Below are 25,046 nucleotides of genomic sequence, written 5' to 3'. Positions count from 1 at the left end.
ACTCATGGAAGGCGTGTAAAATTGAAGTCAAAATCCTTGAGCTTGAGAAATTTATACCTACAATTGACAGGGGCTACAAATTGACCGCAACCAATTACATGTAGCTTCTTCTGCAACATACACTATAGTGTGGCTCGTAATATAATTATTTTATTCAACACCCATCAAGTCGACCCGACCCACCTAGAACATTTTCATTTTCATATTCAATTACTGACCAATTCAGATGGGAATTAATTAAAAAACTTTGAAATTCCTACCCTCGTGGGCCAGCTTTTAAGACTTGTTCTGCCCGTTTTTTCAAAGTGTCAAATCATTCTTCGGGTACGCATGGATGACTAATCGTTACTCCATTGGTGCCATTTATTTCTATATAATTTTCTTATCGGATGTTCTATTACTCTATTTTTATACATTTTAAAAATAATAATTTTTAATAATATAAAACACTATTACATATATTTCAATTTTATAATACTCTCTCCATACCAAATTAGATGAATTCGTTGACTTCGGGCACACATTTTAAGGTCCATTGACCGCATAGCTACACTATTTTTTTTAAAAATTTTATTTTTGCAAATAAAAATTTAGATATGAAATTTAACAAAAGAAAAATCAAAAAATTAAATTTCAGAACTAGACGGTCAATGCACCTAAAATTACGTGCCCAAAGTCAACTAGCTCATTTAATTTGGGATAGAGGTAGTAATATAAATACTATTACACCCAATACTTTTCTCTCATATCTCAAATCTATCATTAAATATAAATAGATCCCACCATTTTACCACTTTTCATTTAACTTCACTTATTTTTTACACTTTTTTTAGTCTCTATGTCCATCCCAAATGTATATAAATGACACGGCCCATGGGAGTATCAAAATTTAAATAGCAAGGACAGAATGATGATCTAAAAATCTAGCATAAGATACATTTTTTCGAATTTTTCTTAATTAATAATAAAAATTTTGAATCAGTATTATTTAAATATGGATCATCACTATTAATTGATCACATTTTATTATTTCTATATCTTTCATTTAACGGATTTAATATTTATTATATTATGATTTATGTAAAAAAAATTATAAATCAATTTTCGACCTATGAACCAAAATTTGAGAACTTAAAACTCTATTTTTTTAGTAAATAATTTTATATTTTAAATTTTGTTTCACAAAAATATAAAAATCACTTTAAACGATAATTTGTAATAATTTGTTATATGAATAATTATCATGTCCGACCAGAGATAAGTTTGAACTATATCGTCGCGCTTTCAATTAATTAATATAAATACCCTATATAATGTTTACATATAGACTAATTATTAAAATCTTATGAATCGTAGGAATGTTATTTACAAGAATTTTCTCAAAAATATTTTTAAATGAATTTTTAAATCAGTATATAAGTAGCATGATCATAAAATGAGATTTCAAATGACTCTTCAAATTCAAAAATATCTTTTCCTTCATCTGTTTTTGAATTCTTCAAGTATCTTTCCACTCATATTGACACATTGGAATTTATATATTTTTTTGCCAAGGAAATTTATCTATTAATAAAATGTAAAATAAGAAGGGAGGATAAAAATATTATAAATATTTTTGAAAATATTTTAACTTGCAAAAATAACAATTTTTTTTATGTTTACACACTATGAGGCTCCCGGGGAGACCCTGAGTAAGTCAGGTTTTGGTGATGACCTGACACTGAAACACGCACACATTGGATTCTAGAAAGGTTGTTAGCAGTAGTAGACTTTCTCCTTGAATGTCAAGGTTAAACCAAAGTCAATGCAGTCAAACTCGTGTTTGGGACTCGTTAAACGATAATACTTCGAGCATTTTGTTACTATGCTCAGACCAAGTTCAACAGATTACCTATCTCATTACTTATTAATAATATAAAATAATGAATCTTAGTGAGTCTTAGTGATTTAGGTAATCTATTTTTAGTGTCAACTCCAATAGCAATCTTATTATTTTAATAATAAATTTGAGAGAGAGGTAATGGCTAGTAGATTTGAGGTTGTGCTAGGAGAGCGATTTAAGTAACCACTAGGAGAGTGTGGGGTGCTTTTTTTTTTGTACATTACCTAAATGTGAGTTTAGGAGCAAGTTTAGCTTTTAATATAAATATATCTTAAATAAAATTTTAATTCGAACGAAACTTTGAATAAAATACATATATTTTATCAGTTCAAACACAAATATAAACAAAACAAATACAAATAATCCAAATGTGCAAGATAACACCATTCTCACTTTCCAGTTTCCTCCATGTTTCTCTATGTTTGAAACTCGGAGAATTGTGCAGGTGTCTACGAACAATACTTTCTGCCACCAATATATTCCCTTCTAAACTATAACCACTACAGTGGAAAATTATAATACTACAGCTGGATCAATTTTCTATCAACTTTATAAACATCCTAATTTAAAAGTTTAGCTAAATTACATCCTAATCCAGGGTTCTAATACAGTATTAGTATGCTAAACATATAAGAATATTTGTCTTGTAAGGATAATTTAGCATAATTATTTCAAGTTATAGCGCGCACAGTCACCAGTGCGATATCCTAAACTTGTTAGAAATTTTGTTTTTAATTTTCACTAGACAAACTAGTTTAAAATTTCAAACCATGTCAGAATATATTATATTGCCAGCAGCATAGGTTTCAGGGTATTACCAGGATCAAAGAACCATTAATTTACAGTCATATCTCAAACACCAAAGATATGAATAAGAAATCCCATTCGCCTTGATACGATACTTTCTATTACGTTTATCTTTCTATTGACATTATAACGTCAATGTGTATTGCAAACTCTAGGAACAAAGTTTCTCAAGAGCTGCATTTTCATCTCCGCCCACAGCATCCAGGGCATCCTTCGCCATGACTTCGGGGAACCCCATCTCCACTAGTCTTCGCACCTGTTAAAAAATGAATACTAGTTGTCAATATATTTCCTGCTGATAATTAAGCTCTGCAATGTTGATGCAAATGATGATAATATACTGCCATTGACAATATGCAATATTTAATCTGGAAAAAAAAAATCAAGTAAGATGAACCTCTAACCTTTTCTTCAATCCCCACAGATGATGATTTTGCATAAGCTTCTGTCCAGTAACGGGCTGTGTTTGCAAAGGTCTGATAATCCTTAAGATACTGCAACAGAACAAGTAGAAGAAGGTCAAGAACAAACATATGGTGATTTATGAAAGCAAAAGGTGCAGATACATCACCGTTTCCCTGATTACAACATGAAACCAATATTTGAATGCTTTCCAGCTAACTTACATGCGTATTGATAGAAATAAGATACAATTATAACCTTACTAGTGAGAAGTAACTATACCTGTTGAGCTACCACGGCATCCTGTGGATCATCAGGTTCGGGGGCAGAGAGTAAAGCTTGGATTGAAACAAGAGCAGTTTTAATGGTAAGAGCTGGGCTCCATTCCTTCTTCAGGATATCTAAGCATATAGCTCCACTCTGACTACTTATATTTGGGTGCCTTCAACAAATAGAAGAATAAATAAAGAAAGAGTATCAACGTTTATGTAGAAGCAATATTTCCATAGCTATCATAAAGCTGATTTAGTGAGTAGGAAAGGGTCGGAAGCAACATTTCCTATTTAGTAAGTTAAAGCACATAGGGAAACACAATAGTAAATATAAATTAGCAATAAATGTCTAATTTAATGATAAACTAGACAAAATTGGTAACAAATGTCTACTGAATGAACATACTCATAGTCAACAATTTAGCAATCCCGATATTTATAACAATTCCGAATCTGACAATATCAATGTTGCCACAATACAATATATTCCCTGTGTTCCTTGTTACGAAATGTAATGCACAGGCCAATAAGCGAATACTTTTAGCTTATTTGCATTGTAAATCAGAAAGGTAAATCTGTGTAGAAGTTACGATTCATACTAATAAACGAGCAAGGTACATTGATATATGTATTTAGTACTCCCTCCGTCCCGCTTTTCTAGTTCCGCTTTCCTTATTTCTTAGTCCCAGAAAGGTTGTCCACATTAAGTTAATATGGTAAATTACATGTTAAATTTGTTTATAATTGAACAAAAGGTCATAAAAGGCGGGCTCTGACAGGGGGGACAATAAAAATGGAACAAAGGGAGTACTTTAATGAATCTAACCCCAGATGTACCACATTATATTTCCATGTTCCTTATCCCAGGTTTTGGTTCCCTTCATTATAAACTACAACTCTGATAAAAATTTATCTTATAACCCAGAACAACCCATATATTCTGAAATGATATGGTGGTCAGAAAGTCCAGACACAAATGATATGGTGGTCAGAAAGTCCACAAACACAAGATGCAATTAAATAAAGTATAGACTCTCCGTATAAATGTCAGTTCCTACTTTGTACTATTCTTGTATCAACAATGTGCTACATGAGCACTCCGTGCCTAATTACACAACTACCAAAATTGCAAGCCTAAACCCATCCAAACCAAAGGACATGGGAAACAATGTAGGAACATTCCTCAGTCAAAAGTGTGGAGCTCTTTTTTAGTTGCTAACAGGTCAGTGAACAAACTGAAAAAACCCAAAAACCATAATAAAACGAACCAAAAATCGGATTTCATACTTTAGTTTAGTTCTATTATTTTGAAGTCAAATTTAACTTTTAACCTAATAACAAAATCTACCACACTATCTTATTAACCAATCAAATTTTTGTGCTTAGTTGTAAGCAAATCAGAATTCGCCATTTTTTCCTCGGCCAATCACATATCCTCTTTCATATTTCCCTCTTTGAAAATATAATGAAAGCTTAATAAGATAGCCATACAGCATACACTGACAACCACATGATCAAAAAACTACACAATACAAAATCATACAAGTTAATATAATTTCGGAAACAACATTCATCGATCTTGAACTGCAAGAAACAGATAAACTAAACAATGCAATTGTACAAGACAGATGAGAACAACATAATAAGCACTGCATAGCCTGGCCTGGTGGATACCTTTGAGGCACTGGTGGATACATTCAAGGTTGAGTATTTAAATTATCCATACTTCACATTTACCCAACATAACAAGAAAGGTGGTTTATATATAGCCTAAAACCCTCATATAAGGTGAAAGCAATTTTATATATATAAAAATTTCACCATCGTACATTAATAAATCACAAACTCGTGTAAGAAACTGCAATCTATGTGGCTCATAATAACCCTGATAATAACCAATACCATAATCGGGACTTGTCGGCATGAGTGTTATCACAGCCAGACAAAGTGTTTAAAAGTTTGTTGCTGACCATGAATCGAAAAAGATATGGTGGTCAAAAAGCCCATATGCAAGACACAATTAGCAAAAATATAGACTTCCGATAGTAATGTTGATTCCCACTTTGTTATGTTCCTCTACGACAATGTGCTCAATGAGCACAAAATTACCATACCTGCGAGCCTCAACCCATCTAATAACCAAAGGACATGAGAAACGAAAACTCCTCAGTCCCAAACGTGGTGATCTCTTTTAATTGCCAACACTATAGTTCCTTAAATATAAGACTGTTAAACAATAAAACCAAAGCATCCGCTAAATTCATTTCGATAAAGGCTGATTCCGTGACCTCTACGGAACCTCCAAAACAACATGACCATATTTAACATATTTCTAGACAATATAAGATGGCAATGCAGCCTAAACCAATAACCACGTGATCTAAAAACTTGGTATTCACATGTACAATACAGAGTCATGCAACCATAACAACATACAACACCAAGCTCGATCCAATTTTGGGAAAACACAAACTATGCAATTATACAAGAAAGATAAGAACATAACAATTAATTATTGTCCCAACTGATAACCCTCTCCTAGAGGTCGAGGGTTCAAGTGTTGGCACAATCAAATTCCCATAATTCACCTTGACCAACATACCAAACAATGTAGTTCATATAAAGCCTAAAACCCTAATAAAAGATAAAAACAAACAAAAAGCACACAACTTTTCGATCATACATACCAAACTCGGGTAACAAACTGCATCTTCGGAGGCTCGAAAGGATACCCATCTGCAAAAACCCAAAAATCATCAATCTTTCCACAAACCCATCTCCAAATCACAAAAAAACACACTAAAAACAGCTTACCAAGAAACAAAAAAGAGTAAAGACACCATGTTTAAATTAAGTCGATAAGAAAGATCAAAACCTTTATATCAAGAAGCAGTAATTACCAGGAATAACGATGTCAATCAAGAAAGTGCCACCTTCATAAGGAGTGGCAAGAGGGCCAGGAATAGAGCCAACCAAGTGAGTTAAAGAGTTTCCCCCTTTGAGTTTAACACTGATTCCAGATGAGTCTTTGTCTTTGTTGCATTCTTGAAGCTCTTTTTGCACCCTTGCTATGTCCACCATCTTGTGATTGGGAGAGATTTTGAGAGAGATAGAGATGATGAATGGTATATGATTCCTTCACTCTCTCTGTAACCTACCCTTTGCTTTTCCCCAAATATGACCCTCTCAAGCCCAGGCATCCACTTTTTTAATAATAATAATTATTATTATTATTATATTTATTATTAGTAGTAGCAGCTAATTTTTTTTTGTGTGTTTAATTTATTAAATTTTTTATTAATATAATTATATATCGATACAACAACAATGAGTATGGTCTTATTCTAATACAATTTTTTTATAATACAAACTACAAGATAAAATAAAAGAATTTCTAAATCAAATTAAAATATGGCGCATATAGTATATAAATTGATTGTTGGGAGATGGAAAAAACAGTAAAGTCGGGATTATGAGTAAAGTTCACCGATTGACGGGAAAATTCAAATTAAAAACGGACGGTATGTGGGAAATTGTATAATAGTTGTGTGTGATGACTTTTAGGGTCATTGCAGAGGTGTACATGGGTTGGTGAAACCGACCAATCCAATCTAAACCGATCATATTTCATCTGATTCGATCCGAAATTTTTTAACCCGATTAGCAATTGGATTGAAAAAGTATTAACCCGATTTAATTGGGTTGTACATGAGTTTCAGATTTTATAAACTGATCCAACTCAATCCGATTAAAAAATCTCATATATTAAATTTATCTATCTCATCACATATTAGCCTAGTTCATTTGGTTTTTTGTATTCGTGCTCCTTAAATTTAATATAGCAATTTTTGTTTGCTTTATAAATTTATACGGTTCGGGTTAGGTTGAAAATTTTAAAATCCGACTTATTTGAGTTAGGTTAATAAATTTCTTCAATCCGCCCAACCCTTACCGTGTGCACCCCAGGTCATTGGATTAGATTCATCCAAGATCTTATATCAGCGTTTGTCGTGTGTACATGATTTGAGTAACAACCTTACGCAAGAAAACGGATGGAATTCTTAGATGTCGTTCATTTATTAGAAATTACCTTCTCAAAATTCAATCACAGTATATTAAAATCTAATATGAAAACATAATCTACTTGAGAATATTTACAAATCTTCTGTATATGGTATTTTCCACATCTCAAGCTATAAATCAAATAACGTAATTTATTACGGAATCTGGAATCCAAATCTATTATTATTAACATATCTTTTATATTTGGTATTCCAAACAACTCAATCTGTCAATTATAAACGTAAATCAATAAACATATTTTCATGTATATCAGAATAGTTGTAGTCCAGCAAAAATTTTTGAGATATTTCTGTAACTTGTACATTAACTTAGTTTATATTTGAGTAGAGCTGTTAGCGAACAGAGCTGTTCGCGAACAAGCTCGAGCTCGGCTCGATAAAAGCTCGGTTCAACTCGGTTCGTTAAGAACTCGAGTTCGAACACATAAATGTGTTCGTTAAGAAACGAGCTCGAGCCGAGTTTTTAGTGTGTTCGGCTCGAGCTCGGCTCGAGCTCGTTCAGTTCGAGCTCGACTCGTTAAAACTCGAAAAAATACAATATTTTCATGATAATTTCGTAATATATATATATATGTTATTGAACGCCGAATTCAACATATAATATATCAAATCGATCAGTAGAATATTAACTATAATATGGTACCATCCAAACACACCAAAAATTTTATTTGGCTTGCTATTTTAAGAGTAAAGTAGCGGTTTGACCTTATTTTTCTCTGGCTCGGTTCGGCTCGGCTCAGTTCGACTCGGCTAGTATTTGTTCGTGAACAAACTCATGTTCAGCTCGTTAGTTAACGAGCTCGAGCTCGAACATACTTTTTTGTTCGATAAGAAAGCTCGGCTCGTCTCGGTTCGATATGAAAAAATTTAAAGCTCGGCTCGGCTCGGCTCTGTTCGTGAGCAGCCCTATATTTGAGTACTTGCCTCTATATATTGAGAGAGTTTATTATTGGCTTTTGATACCAGATTCTTTATTTTATTTTTTGGCACGCATTTTGCTCTTTTATAAAATATAGTTTTATAACATTTCTTTAAATTTTTTACCCTGAATAAAAGTTTCACATTTAAAATTTTATTCTGAAAAAAATATAAAATTATACTTTATAAGAGTCTCAAAATACGTGCAAATAATAAACGTTGGGAACCTGCTGGGATGGAGGAAGTTATTCATTAATATACATTAAAAAATTTATAATTAAAATTCCAATACAAATAATCAACCTTTCCTCACTATACATATAATTATATATAGAGAGGTTATGTATATGATATTTATAATAATAATTTAATAAATAAATGAATATTCAGTGTTGTAAAAAGTAGGAATCTGGAAAATCGGCGATTAATCAGAATGATTAATAGGATCATTATTCAGAATTACTTTAATATTATATATGTAAAAATTATATATATAATCATTTTTATAATTTTAAAATTTCCCCACAAATTTTTTAAATTTTAATATTCTGCCTGATTTTTGACTGATTAATCCAATTTTTGACCAATTAGTCATCGATTTAACCGAATTTTTCCAAAATCGGATCAAAATATGTCCGATTATCAATTAATAAGTTAATTCCCGATTTTTTGAACATTGTATATATCTCTGATTCGGTAGGAATCTCATTTTTTACATCAAATTTTAAATTATTTTGGGTGAGTGGTAATTTAATCGTATAATAAAATTTTAAGTAGTGAATGTTTTTTGTATTTATATTTTAACAAATATCATAATAGTGAGGATATGTGTGTATATAGACATCATCTCCTCCTATTTATTAAAAGGAGGCTATGGGGCAAAAAGAGCCAGTAATATGGTTGTGAAATGACATATTTATCTTTATTTAACAAGGAATAATAAAAATGTCATCAGTTTATAATAAATGATAAAAAAAATTACATTAAATATAGTTGTTGTATCATGTATGGAGTTGAACCTCGATGCTCATAAAATATTTCTTCAATTATAACCACCGCGCTACTTACAAATATTTGACTTTATTTTCAAACTTCTTATACATAAATGGGCAAATCTTATTATATTCTTTTGGCTTTATTATAACTTTTAAATAAAATGATGCTGATTGGTATTATATATATATACTTCTATATATTAATTCTATATGTTAAAAGAGGATTAGAGGGAAGTGATAAAAATAAAATAATTGGGAAACTGTCATTTTATCTCTATATAATAGAAACAATAGACATATTATTATTTTATAATTAAAATTAAAAATCATTTAAATTTTGTTGTAGGAATCTTTTTTTGTCCAGCTGCAAATCTAACCATTTTATATTTTCATTATAATTTTTAAGTAATATAATTCAATATATATTATATATAACATAAATTTTATTAAATGAGTAAACATATCTCACTGTATCATACTTTTATTTCTTATTACAATTATTAAATACTATAAATTAATTTATATTATACTCAATGTAAATAAGTCGAGTTGAATTTTCGATTCACGAGTCGAATTTGGTGTTTAACTTATTGCCATAAATACCTACTATCTCAGTCCCCCTTCGATTGTATATCTTGGCGGATGGGGACTCGACACGCGACCCGCAAAACATATTTTCATAATTTCTATTTAATCTTTTTTTAGATAAAATTTTAGTGTTTAAACATTTATTAAAAAGGAAAATTTTGCAAAAAAATTATAAAATTATATTTTATATTCACTTTCAAATGCGTGTCAAACAATGAAAGAATTATATAGAAATGGGTGAAACGAAGGAAGTATCATTAATATAAGAATTCTCTCAAAAAAAAAGAAAATCATTAATATAAGAATTGTTCCCGAATCACCAATTTTTATAGAAGAGACGTAGATATATATTTGAACGATTAGAAACATAGTTATCGTATTAGCATTTAGCACAAAGACATGTCATCGACTAAAGAAATATCATTTTCGAAAGACGTATGTTCATCTTATAAACACGAATCACCCAAAAAATATTGTTCGACAAACACTAACACTAAAGAAAAAAATAACCATCCAATATGCAAGAGATCCCAAGGACAAAAGAAAGAACCGGAACAGAATATTCAGTATTATTAATCCACCTCAGTAGAGTGGTAAGCAAAAACATGAGGTAATCAACTTGATTCACAAACTAGTCCTAATGCATAATGTGCTATATACCAGCTGCTACTTGAATCTTGATCTTGGAAGTCCAGAAATTTTCGGAAACAGACATCTTAAATCCCCATGCATGTTCTTCTTTGCACACCATGCATTTTTGCAAATATAATCTTCTCTACTGCGAAAAAAGTTTATCAGAATCTCTACCCGAATAAGCTGCTTGTGTCGTTTCAAGAACGTATGATTTATCTAAACGTACGCGAAGAATCTTGAATCTTGATGTAGCAAGCCTCGAAAATCAAGCTTGTGGAGGAGGGTTTCCAGCGCCTGGATTGTTACCATCCCCTCCTGATCCACTACCCCCTGCTCTGAATAGCGAAGTAAGTCGGTTAACTCTCGCTTCAAGTTCGTTGCGGAAATCAGGGTTCTCAAGAAGCACACTGTTGAGATGAGCACACAATTGGGACTCGGTAATTTGATCCAAGATGAAGAGACTCACCGCATTGGACAAGACTTGGTAATAAGTGGAGTCGATGGGGAAGCGCTCGCGATAAAGATCCATGAATTGAATGCAGTGACACATCTTGGCGAGTTTCAGGAGTTTACCGGCTCGGTCTTCAACGGGCTGGATACGCAAGGCGGGTTCGTAGAGCTCTTGCACGGCGGCGAAGTAGACTTGGGAGAGATCTTGGTTTTGGTCTCCGAATAGGTTACGGATCATCTGGTTTCGTTCGGTGTGAGTGCAGTTGTTGCGATTGATGTCGAAGTAGATTGCGAGAGTCCGGAATGCGGTGAGCTTGTTTGGGTCGTTGGATAGTCTTTGTTCCACGAGACGGTTGACGTACAAGATTACGTCTGTTCTGAGGGTTTCCATTTTAGCCGGAGATTGATCAAGAATGTGTATTTGTTATAGTGTGAAGCGATGAGATTGAGAGAGAGAGAGGTCGAACAGAGAGAGAAATGGATAGAGCGGAGAGAGAGAGAAGAGAGGGAGGGAGACAGGGACAGAGAGAGAGAGAGAGTAAGGAAGGGAGAGAGCGGCGAGGGAGAGAGAGAGAGAGAGAGAGATGACTAGTAAAGAACACAAGATTATACAGAGAGTGGATTATGAAGCGATGTAGAAACAGAGAAAGCAGAGAGCGAGAGATGGAGGAGAGTGGAGGTATGAGTATGACATGCCAAAAACATCCCATATATATAGTGGTGTAAAACTATACATGCAGGCGTTGTGTGTATTGTGATATCCAACTCAAACAGAATCTTGGTAACGACTAACGGCCGTTCCCGGCATAGTCGCATAGAGATCATGAAAAAATAAATAATATATTAATAAAATTATAGGTGTATAAAATATATTTAAATGTATCATAAATTTATCTAATGTTGGGTCCTACTGCACTATAAATCTGTTTTAAACTAAAAAATGAAATAAAAAATTCTATAGATCACGTCGAAATATAACACATATGATATAGTATTGAACGTCGGTACATGAAGAAAAATACGGTAAATTCAGATTTTAAAAAAAGTTTAAACATTCATAGGGAAATTCAAATTAAAAACGGAATGATTCTGTGAAATCATGTGTGCAAAGTGCAGGTTTATGTTATGTGGTGAATTTTAGGATACCATTAGATTAGATTATTTGATGGTTTTTTATTATTTGATGATTTGACTTTTGACACATATTTATAAGTTTTTTGATCAGGTAATTGAAAATGTTATTTCATACCTGCAATTTTTTAAAAGGCCATTTCTAAATCCCCATTCACAGAATATCCACTAATAGATGTTCCAAAACTTATTATATCTTGTGTTAGAACATTTTTTTCATATTCTTTAGCAAGTCCAGATCACCTTTCAAATTTCTAGCTTTACACAGCGTGTTGTATGTGATGATATTGGGAACTTTGGATTATTGATCATGTGACCTATGGTTAAGGGTGAGCAAAACTGAATCTGAACCAAAAAATCGAACTGTGCAAATTCGGTTCAGTTCGGTCTTTTTTTTTTTTTTAAATTCGGTCTGTTCGATCCGGACCGAATAGACCGAAATAAAAGAGTGATTGACACTTTGTACCCTTTATTTTTGGACGCTTTTTCGATTTAGTCTCAAACAATTTTTTTTGACAGTATGCACCCCAGAGTTTAAAAAGCGCTTCGCTTTGCACCCCTTTGACCAATCTCCGTTAATTGACCGTTAAAGTTAACAGATTTCAGGTTTTCATTTTGCACCCCACAATTTTAATTTTTTTTTCATGAGTGTTTTGAAATATTTTTTTCAAAATTTTTCAATCACGGTAGATGACGCAGAGGATAGTGATGCTGGATGATGAAGAAGATAATGAAAATGAAGATGCGGATTAGAATTTAAACATTGTTCGGTGCAAGCCTATTTTTAAGTCTAAGATTTAGATAAAAAAAACATTACTTTCTGTGCAATCAAACGATTTGAGACATCTGGCTTTTGGTTTTGATAGTGAATAATTTACTTGACATTATATTGAGATTTGAAAATCATGTGAAATTAGTTTTAATTTATATTTATGCTTAATAGTTTTTTTTATAAGATTGCCAATGTCTTAACCAATAATAATTAGTTTTTTTAAAACAATTTATGTGTCAATTTTACAATCATCTAAATATGTACCATCTACTCCCACCAACACGCTAATTATAGTCATCACATAAATCTAAAAGGTACACGTGTTCGAATACATTCATCTCTTTTCTCTATTTTTAAAAAAATTTACAGTATTAATATTACAAATTCTATATTATATTCTATTCGAAAATATATGAATAGTGATTCCACGCCGCCACGAAGCGCGGCTTTGACAACTACTTTAGTATAAAACCAAAACTCTTCTTGTCTTAAAAATATTGTTTGACAAACACTAACATAAAAGAAAAATAAAAGCATCCAATATGCAAGAGATACCAAGGAAAAGAAGAAAGAACTGGAAGAAAATATTCAGTATTATTAATCTACCGCAGTACGGCAGTAGTGGTAAGCAAAAACATGAAGTAACAACAATAGAAGCCTACATCAGAAGAGCATCAACCCAAAAAAAAAACTAAGTAACAAATCAACTCATTCACAAACTAGTCCTAATGCATAATGTGCTACCAGCTACAACTTTAATCTTAATCTTGCAACTCCAGAAATTCTCGGAAACAGACATCTTAACTCCCATGCATGTTCTTCTTTTGCACACCATGCATTTTTACAAATAAAATCTTGAATCTTGATTTAGCGAGCCTCGAAAATCAAGCTTGTGGAGGAGGGTTTCCAGGGCCTGGATTGTTACCATCCGCTCTGAACAGTGAAGTGAGTCGGTTAACTCTTGCTTCAAGTTCATCGCGGAAATCAGGATTCTCAAGGAGCACACTGTTAAGGTGAGCACACAATTGAGACTCGGTGATTTGATCCAAGATGAAGAGACTCACCGCATTGGACAAGACTTGGTAGTAAGTGGAGTCGATGGGGAAGCGCTCGCGATAAAGATCCATGAATTGAATGCAGTGACACATCTTGGCGAGTTTCAGGAGTTTACCGGCTCGGTCTGCAACGGGTGAGAGACGGAGGGCTGGTTCGTAGAGCTCTTGCACGGCGGCGAAGTAGACTTGGGAGAGATCTTGGTTTTGGTCCCCGAATAGGTGACGGATCATCTGGTTTCGTTGGGTGTGAGTGCAATTGCGGTTGACGTCGAAGTAGATTGCGAGAGTGCGGAATGCGGTGAGCTTGTTTGGGTCGTTGGATAGTCTTTGTTCCACGAGACGGTTGACGTACAGGATTACGTCTGTTCTGAGATTTTCCATTTTGGCCGGAGAGAGATCGATGATGTACGTGTGTTTGTTATATGAAGCGATGAGATTGGGACAGAGAGAGAGTAAGGGAGAGAGTGGGGAGGGAGGGAGGGGGGGAGAGAGAGTGGCGAGCGAGGGAGAGACGGGGAGAGAGTCGCGAGGGAGAGAGAGAGGGAGGGAGGGAGAGTGGGGAGAGAGGGAGATAGTGGCGAGAGAGAGATGGGGGAGAATGGAGGTATGACATGCCAAATCTAATAACAGCCCATATATGTAGTGGTGTACTGCGATACCCAACTGAAAACAGAATCTTGGTAACGACTAACAGCCGTTCCCGATATAGAGATCATGGAAAAATAAATAATAAATTAATGAAATCATATGTGTTTAAATATATTTAAACTAGCGAAAAAAGCCGCGCTTCGCGGCGGCGTTCTGAATTTTTTTTAAATTTAGATAAAAAAATTGTTTTAGCTACTTTCCCGTCAAACATAATACTAATAAAAAAATATTATTATTTAGGTAAAAATTAATTTGGGCCGCCCTCCCCTTAAACACAATACTAATAAATAATCTTTTTTATAAATTTTGATACGAAATAATATTATAATTCCATAAAAATTATTTTCAGTCGTGTTCCCGTTAAACATATCTTCAATATATCTTATCGAAAATAAGAATTGTATATATTACTTTACATATCTTAAATATAAATTGTATTTTATCTATTATTATTAGTTTGAATAAATAAGAAAAAAATTGTATCATCTTTAGAATTCAATAAGAAATACTATTGTATCATCTTTAGAATTTAATAAGAAATACCAAATAACAAAAGAACTGTATCATCTTTAGAATTAAATAAGAAAAGAATTGTATTACTTTTAGAATTCTTGGACCTGATTTTTTGAATTATAATTATATTTTATCTCCGAAATTCAAGAAAATTTAGAAGACTGAATCGAACAATTCTAGAGACGTCCGCATCCTCCTTTATATATATATATATATTGATGTATCTTAAACCTGGTTCCACTCCATTACAAATCCTTCCTAAACTAAAAATGGAAATAAAAAATTTTCTAAATCACATCGAGACATATGGCATGGAAATTGAACGTTTGGGAGATGAAGAAAGATATAAGTAAAGTCGTATTTCAAGAAAATTTACCTTTTCAAATTACAAAAGGAGGAATTCTGTGAAATCATGTGTAGGAGGGTGCATGTTTGTCGTGTGGTGAATTCTGGGTGTATTAGATTAGATTGATTTGATGGCTGAGATTAGTTTGTAATTTTTAATTTATTTTAAATTGTAATTGAACACCTCTCTCTATATATAATAATAATATTGTATATAGGAACGTGTTCGGGTACAAGCTACCCCTGTCAAAAATTTCATAAAAATTTAACTTATATACAGAACAGTTTTTTAATTTCCAGAACAATTTGCAAAAATTTGTATTAAAGTTATATGATTTATGTGGATTCAAGAGGGAGAGAGAATTGAATTTGCTCTGGAAATAAAATTGTGACTCTGGAAATAACATTTTCCTTTCAAATAATGTCATGTCAAGTTTTGGATCGCGTCAAATTTTACCACCCAAACCCGTACCTATTGCTAAACTTTTATTAAATACCAACCTTTAACCCGTGCGCGGGCGATTATATAATTCATAATTTTTTATTTATAATTTAAATTTTAATATCATTTTTTTAGTATTTTAATATTATTAATAAAATGAATATCAAGCTCATGTACATCTCCCTAGGTACTCTATTTGAACATCAAGCTGAAACTGAACCACCGGTAATCTCGCCTAAGATTACTCTTACGTATAGTCTAAACAACCGAACCTATATTATTTGTAACTCAAAGGGGTTAGAAGAAATGACAAGAATGAGCGATAATGCCCAGTAAGTATAAAAGCTAAGAAAAAATTTAAAATAGTGATATGTAAATGAACTGAAAGTATACAATAAAAGCATGTTTTACGGGAGTGTATTCGATTGGGATTATAATGAATTGTATGTGATTTTGATTTTGTGTGGATTCTTGATAAAATGTCGCAGAGTTTATAGGATTTTAGTACAATGCTTCAAAATCCCATTGATTTTGGTGGGATTTCAAAAAACTTAAAATATACTGAAGAATGCCACAAAATCCATCATTTTATGAAATCAAAACAAATCTATCAGCATTTGAATACCATCAGATTTTAATAGATTTTAAACAATCCCAATTGAATACCTTCGGATTTAAAAGCATAATTTAAAATCCCAATTGAATACCACCAAATTTTGTAGTATAATTTTAAATCCCAGTTAAATACCTCAAGATTTTAATGGATTTCAAACAATCCCAATCGAATACCCTCGGATTTCAGAAATGAAAGAAAATGCTTTAAAATCCTGATCCAATACACCCCTCTTAGTCTTTAATTCATAATCATTTCAGAAATATAACTTATTTCAAATCAATCAGATATATTAGATGATTAATAATTATCGTAGATGATCAATCCACTGATAACCCCAATAAATGTTTACACAATTGCTCTAAAAGAAATATATTCCGGAATTAAAGACTAGCTAGGTGTTATGGATAAAAAAACAGGGGGTGAGCTTCGTGCTTTTATGATTGTTCTCGAGAATCGAGATGCCTATGTATCTTTAGCTGGGTAAATAATCAAGTCAAAAAACGTAGTTCCAGTTTAGAGGGGCAGAGCTCATTATATAGACATCCCAAGTGTTTGAGATCGACTAGAAGTAGATTATTGGTGTTTGATATAGAACAGAACTGATCTTTGAACATTATCCTGAGTTGTTGATGGTTATCTAGGACTCTAAATAGTCAACTCTGAAGAGTTAGAATCTCATTAGAACTCATAAGTTCTGGATATTTCTTAGTAGACTCCTAGTTAGACTAAGATTTTCAGATGCGAACCCTCACTGGGTTGAGGGCTTAAACCTTGAGGTTGGACAGCCCACGTACCTCACACATGGATGTGTAGTGGGCTTTTATTTAGCCTATGTTGATTAATAAATCATATTCCAGGTCCTTTATTAATGTGTGGTGAGAGATTGATGTAAGGCATAAAAGGAGTGGTTATGATTGGATCTCATATCTCACGTTAATATCGGATATCATTTGAGCTAAACCATATATATAGCAAATGTTACATATTCAGGTATTTTCGGGTTTCGAGTTCGAATCGGATTTGGATTCGGGTCGGTATACCTAATCCAAATCCAAAAATTTTCGGGTTTAAAAATTAAATCTATATCCAAATCCAAAAATTCAGGGTCGGTAAATTCAAATTTTGGTTTTCGAACCGGTATTCGTCGAAACAGACTATTTTGTCATCCTTACCGAGGAGTGAAAAAAACATACAAAAATGAGTGAGACGGAAGGAGTGTTGTTCTTTCCCCCAAACTACACAAATCTAACACAGCTTCATTTTCTTCACTTCTGCCTTTTTTTCCCTCCTTTTGCCTCTGTTTCTATTATCAACAATAACACTTGTTAGCGGTGTTAATTTAGGTGCACGTGAAACTGAGTGGAGAAGGAGCATCAATTGAGTACCAAAAGATGGCTTCATCATCCTTACTTCTTTTCGTATGATTGGATGTGCTTCATGAGTTAACCAACTCATCATTGTTAATATCGTCATCAAGCGAAAGGGAAGCTCTTGTTAGAACAGGATGTTGGAGGAATGCAGCCCCATTTAATATCACTTCACCGCATCACTGCAACTGGACTGGCATTGTGTGCAGTGAGTCAGGTAGGTTGTTTCTATAAGACTCCATGATTATTATATCGGGGATGAGCTTGGAAAACTCAACTTCTCTTCTTTCCCATACCTCCAAATACTTGATCTTTTGCACTTTTATCTTCATGGAAGCATACTTTATCAAATTGGAATGCTTTCGCAACTCTGCTCTCTTATGCTCTGTTGAAACAATCTAAGTGGTAAGTTACCTTCTTCCTTGGGTAAACTCACTAACCTAGTAGAGCTTTATTTATATGACAATCATCTCAGTGATAGTTTACCTTCTTCTTTGGGTAACCTCACTAACCTAGTGGAGCTTTTTATATATGACAATCATCTCAATGGTAGTTTACCTTCTTCTTTGGGTAACCTGGCTAACCTACAATGGCTTCATATAGATGGAAATCATTTCATGGGGTTCATCCCCTTAGAACTAGGATACATGAGTAATAATTTGGTTGGTTTAATCATGTCTAATAATAGTATTAGTAGGACCATTCCCATGGAACTATGAAACCTTAGTAACTTGGCGAATTTATTCTTTGGGTATAACAAACTCATAGGGACAATCCCATCAGCTTTCGGCTCTTTAACTAAACTCAATTACCCGCACCTTAGTTAAAATCAATTAAATGGCTCTTTAGATTTTCATGATGCTAATCTATCTCAGCTCCGAGGATTTTATGTAGCAGATAATTCTCTCACAGGCTCTATACCTAGTTTTAAGAATTTCACCAGTCTAACACAGCTAAACCTCTCCAAGAATTTATTCAGTGGACACATCCCAAACGAACAACCTTTCTGCTATTCTTTCGGAATTTGTACTTACACACATTTTGCTCACTTTGACCTCTCCAACAATAATTTTTCTAATTACACTCACCTCTCCATTTAAAAACTACACATGTTGCTATCCAGGAAAGAGTCGAGATGTTGGTGAGTGACCTTTCACCGACAAAAATCAGTACTCTTGATTGTCCTCTGCAAAACTTTTCCCATTATCATTGCTCTTTATTTAGTCATACTAGTCCTTGTGTTCTTTTTTCGGCATAGAACGACAAAAAATCAGAACACAATGCCTGCGCTGGACGGTAATATATGCTCAATACGGAACTTTGATGGTGACATGGCATACGAGGTCATTTTAAGATCAACAAATAATTTTGACATAAGATACTGCAGGGGAACAGGCACCAAACGGAAAAAAAATTTGCCCTGAAGAAACTTCACCACCTGGAAGCTGAGGATCCAAATTTTGATAGAAGCTTCAAGCATGAGGTACAGGTCTTATCAAACATAAGACACGGAAATATTGTGATGCTCTATGGTTTTTGCTTGCACGATCGATGCATGTTTCATCCAATCTAACTAGGGTTGCTGAAACTTATTGTTATATAGCTCCAGGTTATCTCCTCCTCCCATGATATAATCATTTAATCAGTCACAAGTATTTTTTATTGTTGCATTGAATTATGATTTTCCTAAAATCTTACTTTGCTTTCTAATTGTACAGAGCTTGCATACACTATGCAAGTGACCGAAAAGTGTGATGTGCATAGTTTTGGAGTGGTCGCACTGAAAATTATCTGCGGCAGCCAACCAGGGGACTTTCCATCATTATTCACATCTTCTTGTGCCAAATACATGAGGAGTAAAATGTTGATTAAGCTGTTGGACAGACGCCTCCCACATCCCACAAGACGGCAAGAACATGACATAATTCTTATTTTGAGCAAAGCATTTGTGTGTCTGTGCTTTAATCCCAAATCACGGCCATATATGCTTCCTTTATCTTTGGAATTTTTACAAACTCCAAAGACTTTAACTATTGATTCTATATATACCACTTCAATTGAAGATGTTTGTTGATTTTGTGTATTCTACTTAGTGTTTAGAGTAATAGCTTTCGTACTCGAATAAACTGTTTTTCTTGGAAGTATATTCAACGATCATCATATGTATGTTATATAGGCTTATAGCCTACTGGCAGATATTGACAGTGGAATAAAAATTACATGTTTTGAGCGTTGTGAATAATCAAACAATTTTGGCCAGGTAATATTATTTAAATGTTTAAATGTGTTCTTGCAGGACATAGTTCTAATATCGCCTTTATGTTCTGGTTTGCCAAAAGCTTCACCTATGTTTAGAATTGTTATAAAACTTGAGATAGGTTTGATATTTTTCCTAAAGCCAGTGAATGTTTGCAAAGTTCAGATCATCTCCACTATGGATTCCCTAAAATCTTCTCAAGGATCATAAGATGACTTCTCAGTTGCCACCATTATGATAAACTTAGTCCCTTCATTTCTAGACTTCCTTTCTTTAGTCAAGACGCAGTCTTTTATAGTATTGTCTGCATCACCAAACAAAGTTATGACGTTTACAATGAGCAAGACATGGTATTTTACCCTTTAAAGTATCAATAAAAAGCATAGATTTTCAACAACGCCGCAACGCAGTCGGAATACGTAAGAAAATCTTTCTAACAAGAACAAAAAAAGAAGGAATCCTTTCTTATCTCTGCTTTCAAATTATTGTCAATGTGTTTTTTGTTTGTTTTTTTTGCTAATATAATTGTGTTTTTTTTTATATTAGGGAGTATATCAGTTTAATTATGGAAGCCAACAAACTAAAACAGAACTGTAAATATACATTTCCGTATAGCTGTAAAAATTCGTAAAAAAAATCATATGAAAAATATATTAAAGAAAAACACACAATAAATTCATACTTGGGACCATTGACTCCATCATCTTCGTCTGTAAGTTTGATATTGAACTCCTTCCATGCAAATAGAAGCTCACGAGCAGTGTACAGACTCTTTCTGCCATCACAAGCGGGTAATCTCATGCCCAAGTCAGATTCTTTATATGGTTTCATGAGTTCTGCCATTATAGCTCTGTTTCATATTCCTGGACGACACCTCAAGGTGGTTACCTGCAATATCTTGGACAATAAGGTAAAAATGTCACAAACTTGGGATATAACAAAAAGAACAATATTGATGACTAATTGACTATACTTAAATTTCCATCAATGATTTCAGAAGAAAGGATAAACAAAATACAGAAGGCTATTAAATTTGATTTGTAAAATGCATAGCACTAATGGAGAAGAAATGTCAGCTTAAGGACCCCAATTTTTTTTTTTGAAAAAGGGCATAATTGTTTTTCATCTTATTAGTTAACAAATGATATTAGTAACTTATAATCACATAATCTATCTTACATCATAGTGATTTAAGTCTTTCTCTGGTAACCCTGCAAAGAAATGGTTAGCCTTGACAACACATTTTGTGCCAAGCTGCTCATACCCAGGTCTTTGAGCAAAACTCAAAGACTAAATTGAAGAAGGAAAATCCCTTATTACTTCACGCACTGTGCCTTCATTCCTATTACTTTTATCTAGTTGATCATAACTTATTCAACTCGATGTAAAGCTTGGTTTTATATTAAAAGCATATCGTATCATTATTCTACTGTTAAAGAGAAATATCATTTGACTTGCCATATACACAATTCAGTTCTAAACCATGGCACTGAGGGCCCACTTTAAAAGAAACTGTTTTCTTTCAATTCTCTTGTCTAAATTTGAAAAGTGCATATTCGACCAATTGAGTGTGATTGTAGTTATATTTAAAATTTATAAAACAATCCATGAGTGCATACACTCTGCACCAAAAAATTGATTTTTTTTTCATCAAATTATTGTTACTTAAGATGAAAACATTCCAAGTTTGGACCAAACATAGCTAAATCAAAGCAGGAGGCCTCGTATAACTAATCTCAAAATGAATCATTAATGAATTTTAGAGATTTATAGCCCTTCCTACTTAGATTTGCATGATACACTCTACTATTCGAAACATCATATTCATAAGGTAAAGCAAATCTGCATCTTTCTCATTCCCTTGTAGTCCCATGTATTGAACATGTTGTTTAATTCTACAATCTTTTTCAAAAAAATTTAAGACGTCTGGACATACCTTTCTGACATGCAGTGCTTTCAGGGCATTATCATTGTTAAACCAGTATCTACAAAGCCGGTATCCAGCAAACTGCAGTACCATGATTATGTAAAATCTTTAATGCATGAGCATTTTGTGTATGATATATCATTTATATAACCAATAGCTTAACGGTCATGAATAGAGATCGGATCTAGTGCATTATAGTTGCAGTAGGATGTATGCAATGTCCGAGTACACACATATTATTTCATTACTATTATATCATTGTTAACTTTGACAACATTATAAACTTTTTTTTTGTCACAAGATACTTTCTCGTATAACGAATTATATCAGAATACAAGAGCTGCTGCCAGGAGTCCCTTTCGTTCAAGAAAGTTTACCATCTAACCTTCGGACATGCAAAGATGACCGGGGACACTTAGACAATAAAACTTTAATGATTCAATATACTTGTATGTTTTTGCTTCCAGCTCATTCTTCTTTTTCAAAAGGCAAGTAGAGTTTCAGCTAGGGCTCTTAGCTTGGTACTAGCAAGTAGAGTATCAACTAGGGCTCTTAGCTAGGTACTAGCAAGTAGAGTATCAGCTAGGGCTCTTAGCTTGGTACTAGCATTGTATCCTAGTCAAACCTCTCTTCTTTTAAATTTGTAATGTATTTTAAAGATAAAATTCATAAATATATATAAATAAGACGATTATATCCATTAAAAATAAATACAAAACCATTTCAAGATCACTTACATGCTTATGCACTATAAAATACTTATTGTTAACGGAGAAATTTGGTACTTAACAAAATTTGAGGTTGTGGCCGGAATCAAGATCTGTGACGGTAGCCGCTCCTTCAAACTCGTACCAAAGAGTGGTGATGATGTAAGTAGGTGTGTCTGAGATTGTAGGTTTAGGGTTCAAGATCGCGAAGAAAACTAGGGGTCCCGTCACTAGCCTTTTGTTCCTAAGAATTGCACGTGCCTACAATGTGCCTACGTACCTCTTTTTATAGGGGATCAAGCCGAACGTAGTTCTATTCTCCTAAGAAACCTAATTGGATTAGGCTTCCCCTTCTGTCGCCTTCCTGAAAGGGGCCCAATACGATGAGTCCTAGTCTTGGGCCTTGCAAACTCTCGAGCACCCAAGACTTACCCCAAATGTAAGAGCGCTTCTCTACTTCCCGACAAGGACAACTCGTTAGACTACAGAGATAGAGCCTTTCATGGTATATCTTCGAGAAGGTTCCACAAGCTACTCGACAAAGACACCTAGCCAGACTATAGAGCAAGGCCTCCTCTAGTCTTCATTCTCTACCTCTCAGAGAGGACAACTCCCCACACTACAAAATAGAGTCTTCAGTCAATTAACAGTAGGTTCCAAAAATGCTCAAGAGCGTCCCCCTAAGCATAACATGCTCCCTCCTGCCCTTCTTATCTTCATTTATTAATGTGTCTTCAACAACAGGACGCGCCATGAAGATAGGGTGCGGTCAGATATATGTGGGCGCGACCACATATGATTTGACCCAATCTCGAACATACCAGCCCAATATAGTCTTTTTCCTTCATCTTCATGGGCCTGACCGACAAAATTGGTCAACATATAAATCATTTCCTTACGGTGTCTTTATAAAGCTGAAATTGGCAAGTTTTTCTATTACAGTTTGTAATTTTAACTGATTTGTTTCACATATTATGTCATTTACCTTTTTTATTATAAAACTAAAAAAATTATGGACGATATGCTATACTTAAAAAAATAATTAGATTAACATTTAAAAATATTAAATAAAACAAATAAAAAATCTAAAATAGGATTCAAATCATATACCAACCCTTACCCCCCGCATAGGTTTTTACGCTAGATTCATATAATTGTCCGACCATAACGCACACTTGCGCGTTGATGTTTGTTTACTAATCCAGCAAAACCTGAGTACCGTAAAACCCATTCTGCGATCACTTGTTTTCGAGCTACTATTATAAGTATCAACTGACATAAAAACAAGAGTAATGCCCTCACGGGTTAGAACATGCTACTTCCAGACAGATTATTACTATTCACTCTCTGCTTTCAAGAAAAAAATTATTATACCATTGAGTAATGCCATATAATTGAGTAAAATTATTACATATAAATGATTAGAGGATCCGATTGACACCTAATGGGACCAAACTTATGTTTTGTGTACGATACCTACCACCAGCAGCAGCAGAGAACTTGTTCAAGCGGAGGACAAAACAGGTGCACATGGTCTTCAGATACTAATATCTGTCAAGTGGTTCGCATTGTCTGCATTTCACAACTATAATTATAAACTTGATTCATGACTAATACTCTCCTTCTCCACCTGTGATTCACAGCACTTGCCAGTACACACATGTAAAGATTGTGTGTATTAGCATGCTGTAAAAATTTGTTCGACTCGGTTGGGTGACAGGTACCACCCCAGTCCTCGGAAATCAAAGGTCTGTTGGGGTGTTCAGCATCTTCCTAACTCGAACCGTGGCGCTAGCTACTACTGTAAAGGATATAGTTGTGCCATCTCCAACAAGTAGCTGCTTTTGGTATAGTAGTTAGCACTAAAGATCCTAAAAAGTGGTATCACGGGTTCATCCCAGGAGGGCATGCTATGCAGCCGTGTTAATGCCATGGCACTAAAAGGTCTAACTGATTCGGAGTTCATTGAGTACTCAGATGTTGAAAACGAGTACTCGGACGAGTTCTCAATTTTTAATGTATGCACATCAAAACTCAATGTGTGCCAGTGTGTGTATATGCAAGATATTAGTTTAGTTTCTTTAATTGTAAGAATCATCATCAACCAGCAAGACATACATAGAATCTTAGAGTTGAAAGTCAATCCAAGAGAAACTTTTACATAGGAGTAGTATCATAGAATCTTTCAAGACAATCAAAGATCATAATAATAGGAGAAGCATATTAGTACAGATACA

The 25,046-nt window shown here is 33.7% G+C and overlaps 1 protein-coding gene across 1 annotated transcript; it reads right to left on the bottom strand.

Moving 5' to 3' along the window:
- Positions 1–2,636: 2,636 nt before the first annotated feature.
- On the bottom strand, positions 2,637–6,545 carry LOC108220180 (ubiquitin-conjugating enzyme E2 27). Its single transcript, XM_017393868.2, has 5 exons — positions 6,264–6,545; positions 6,051–6,099; positions 3,374–3,533; positions 3,094–3,183; positions 2,637–2,945 (listed from the first exon to the last, which is right to left on the bottom strand). Exons 1-5 carry the CDS (start codon positions 6,442–6,444, stop codon positions 2,841–2,843), a joined length of 585 nt encoding a protein of 194 aa, XP_017249357.1. The 5' UTR covers positions 6,445–6,545; the 3' UTR covers positions 2,637–2,840.
- Positions 6,546–25,046: the final 18,501 nt, after the last annotated feature.

Source organism: Daucus carota, chromosome 5 (assembly GCF_001625215.2).
Source record: "Daucus carota subsp. sativus chromosome 5, DH1 v3.0, whole genome shotgun sequence".
In the NCBI taxonomy this organism is placed as follows: domain Eukaryota; kingdom Viridiplantae; phylum Streptophyta; class Magnoliopsida; order Apiales; family Apiaceae; genus Daucus; species Daucus carota.
The sequence above is the reverse complement of the archived record's forward strand: the minus strand, read 5'-3'. Positions and strand labels throughout refer to the sequence as shown.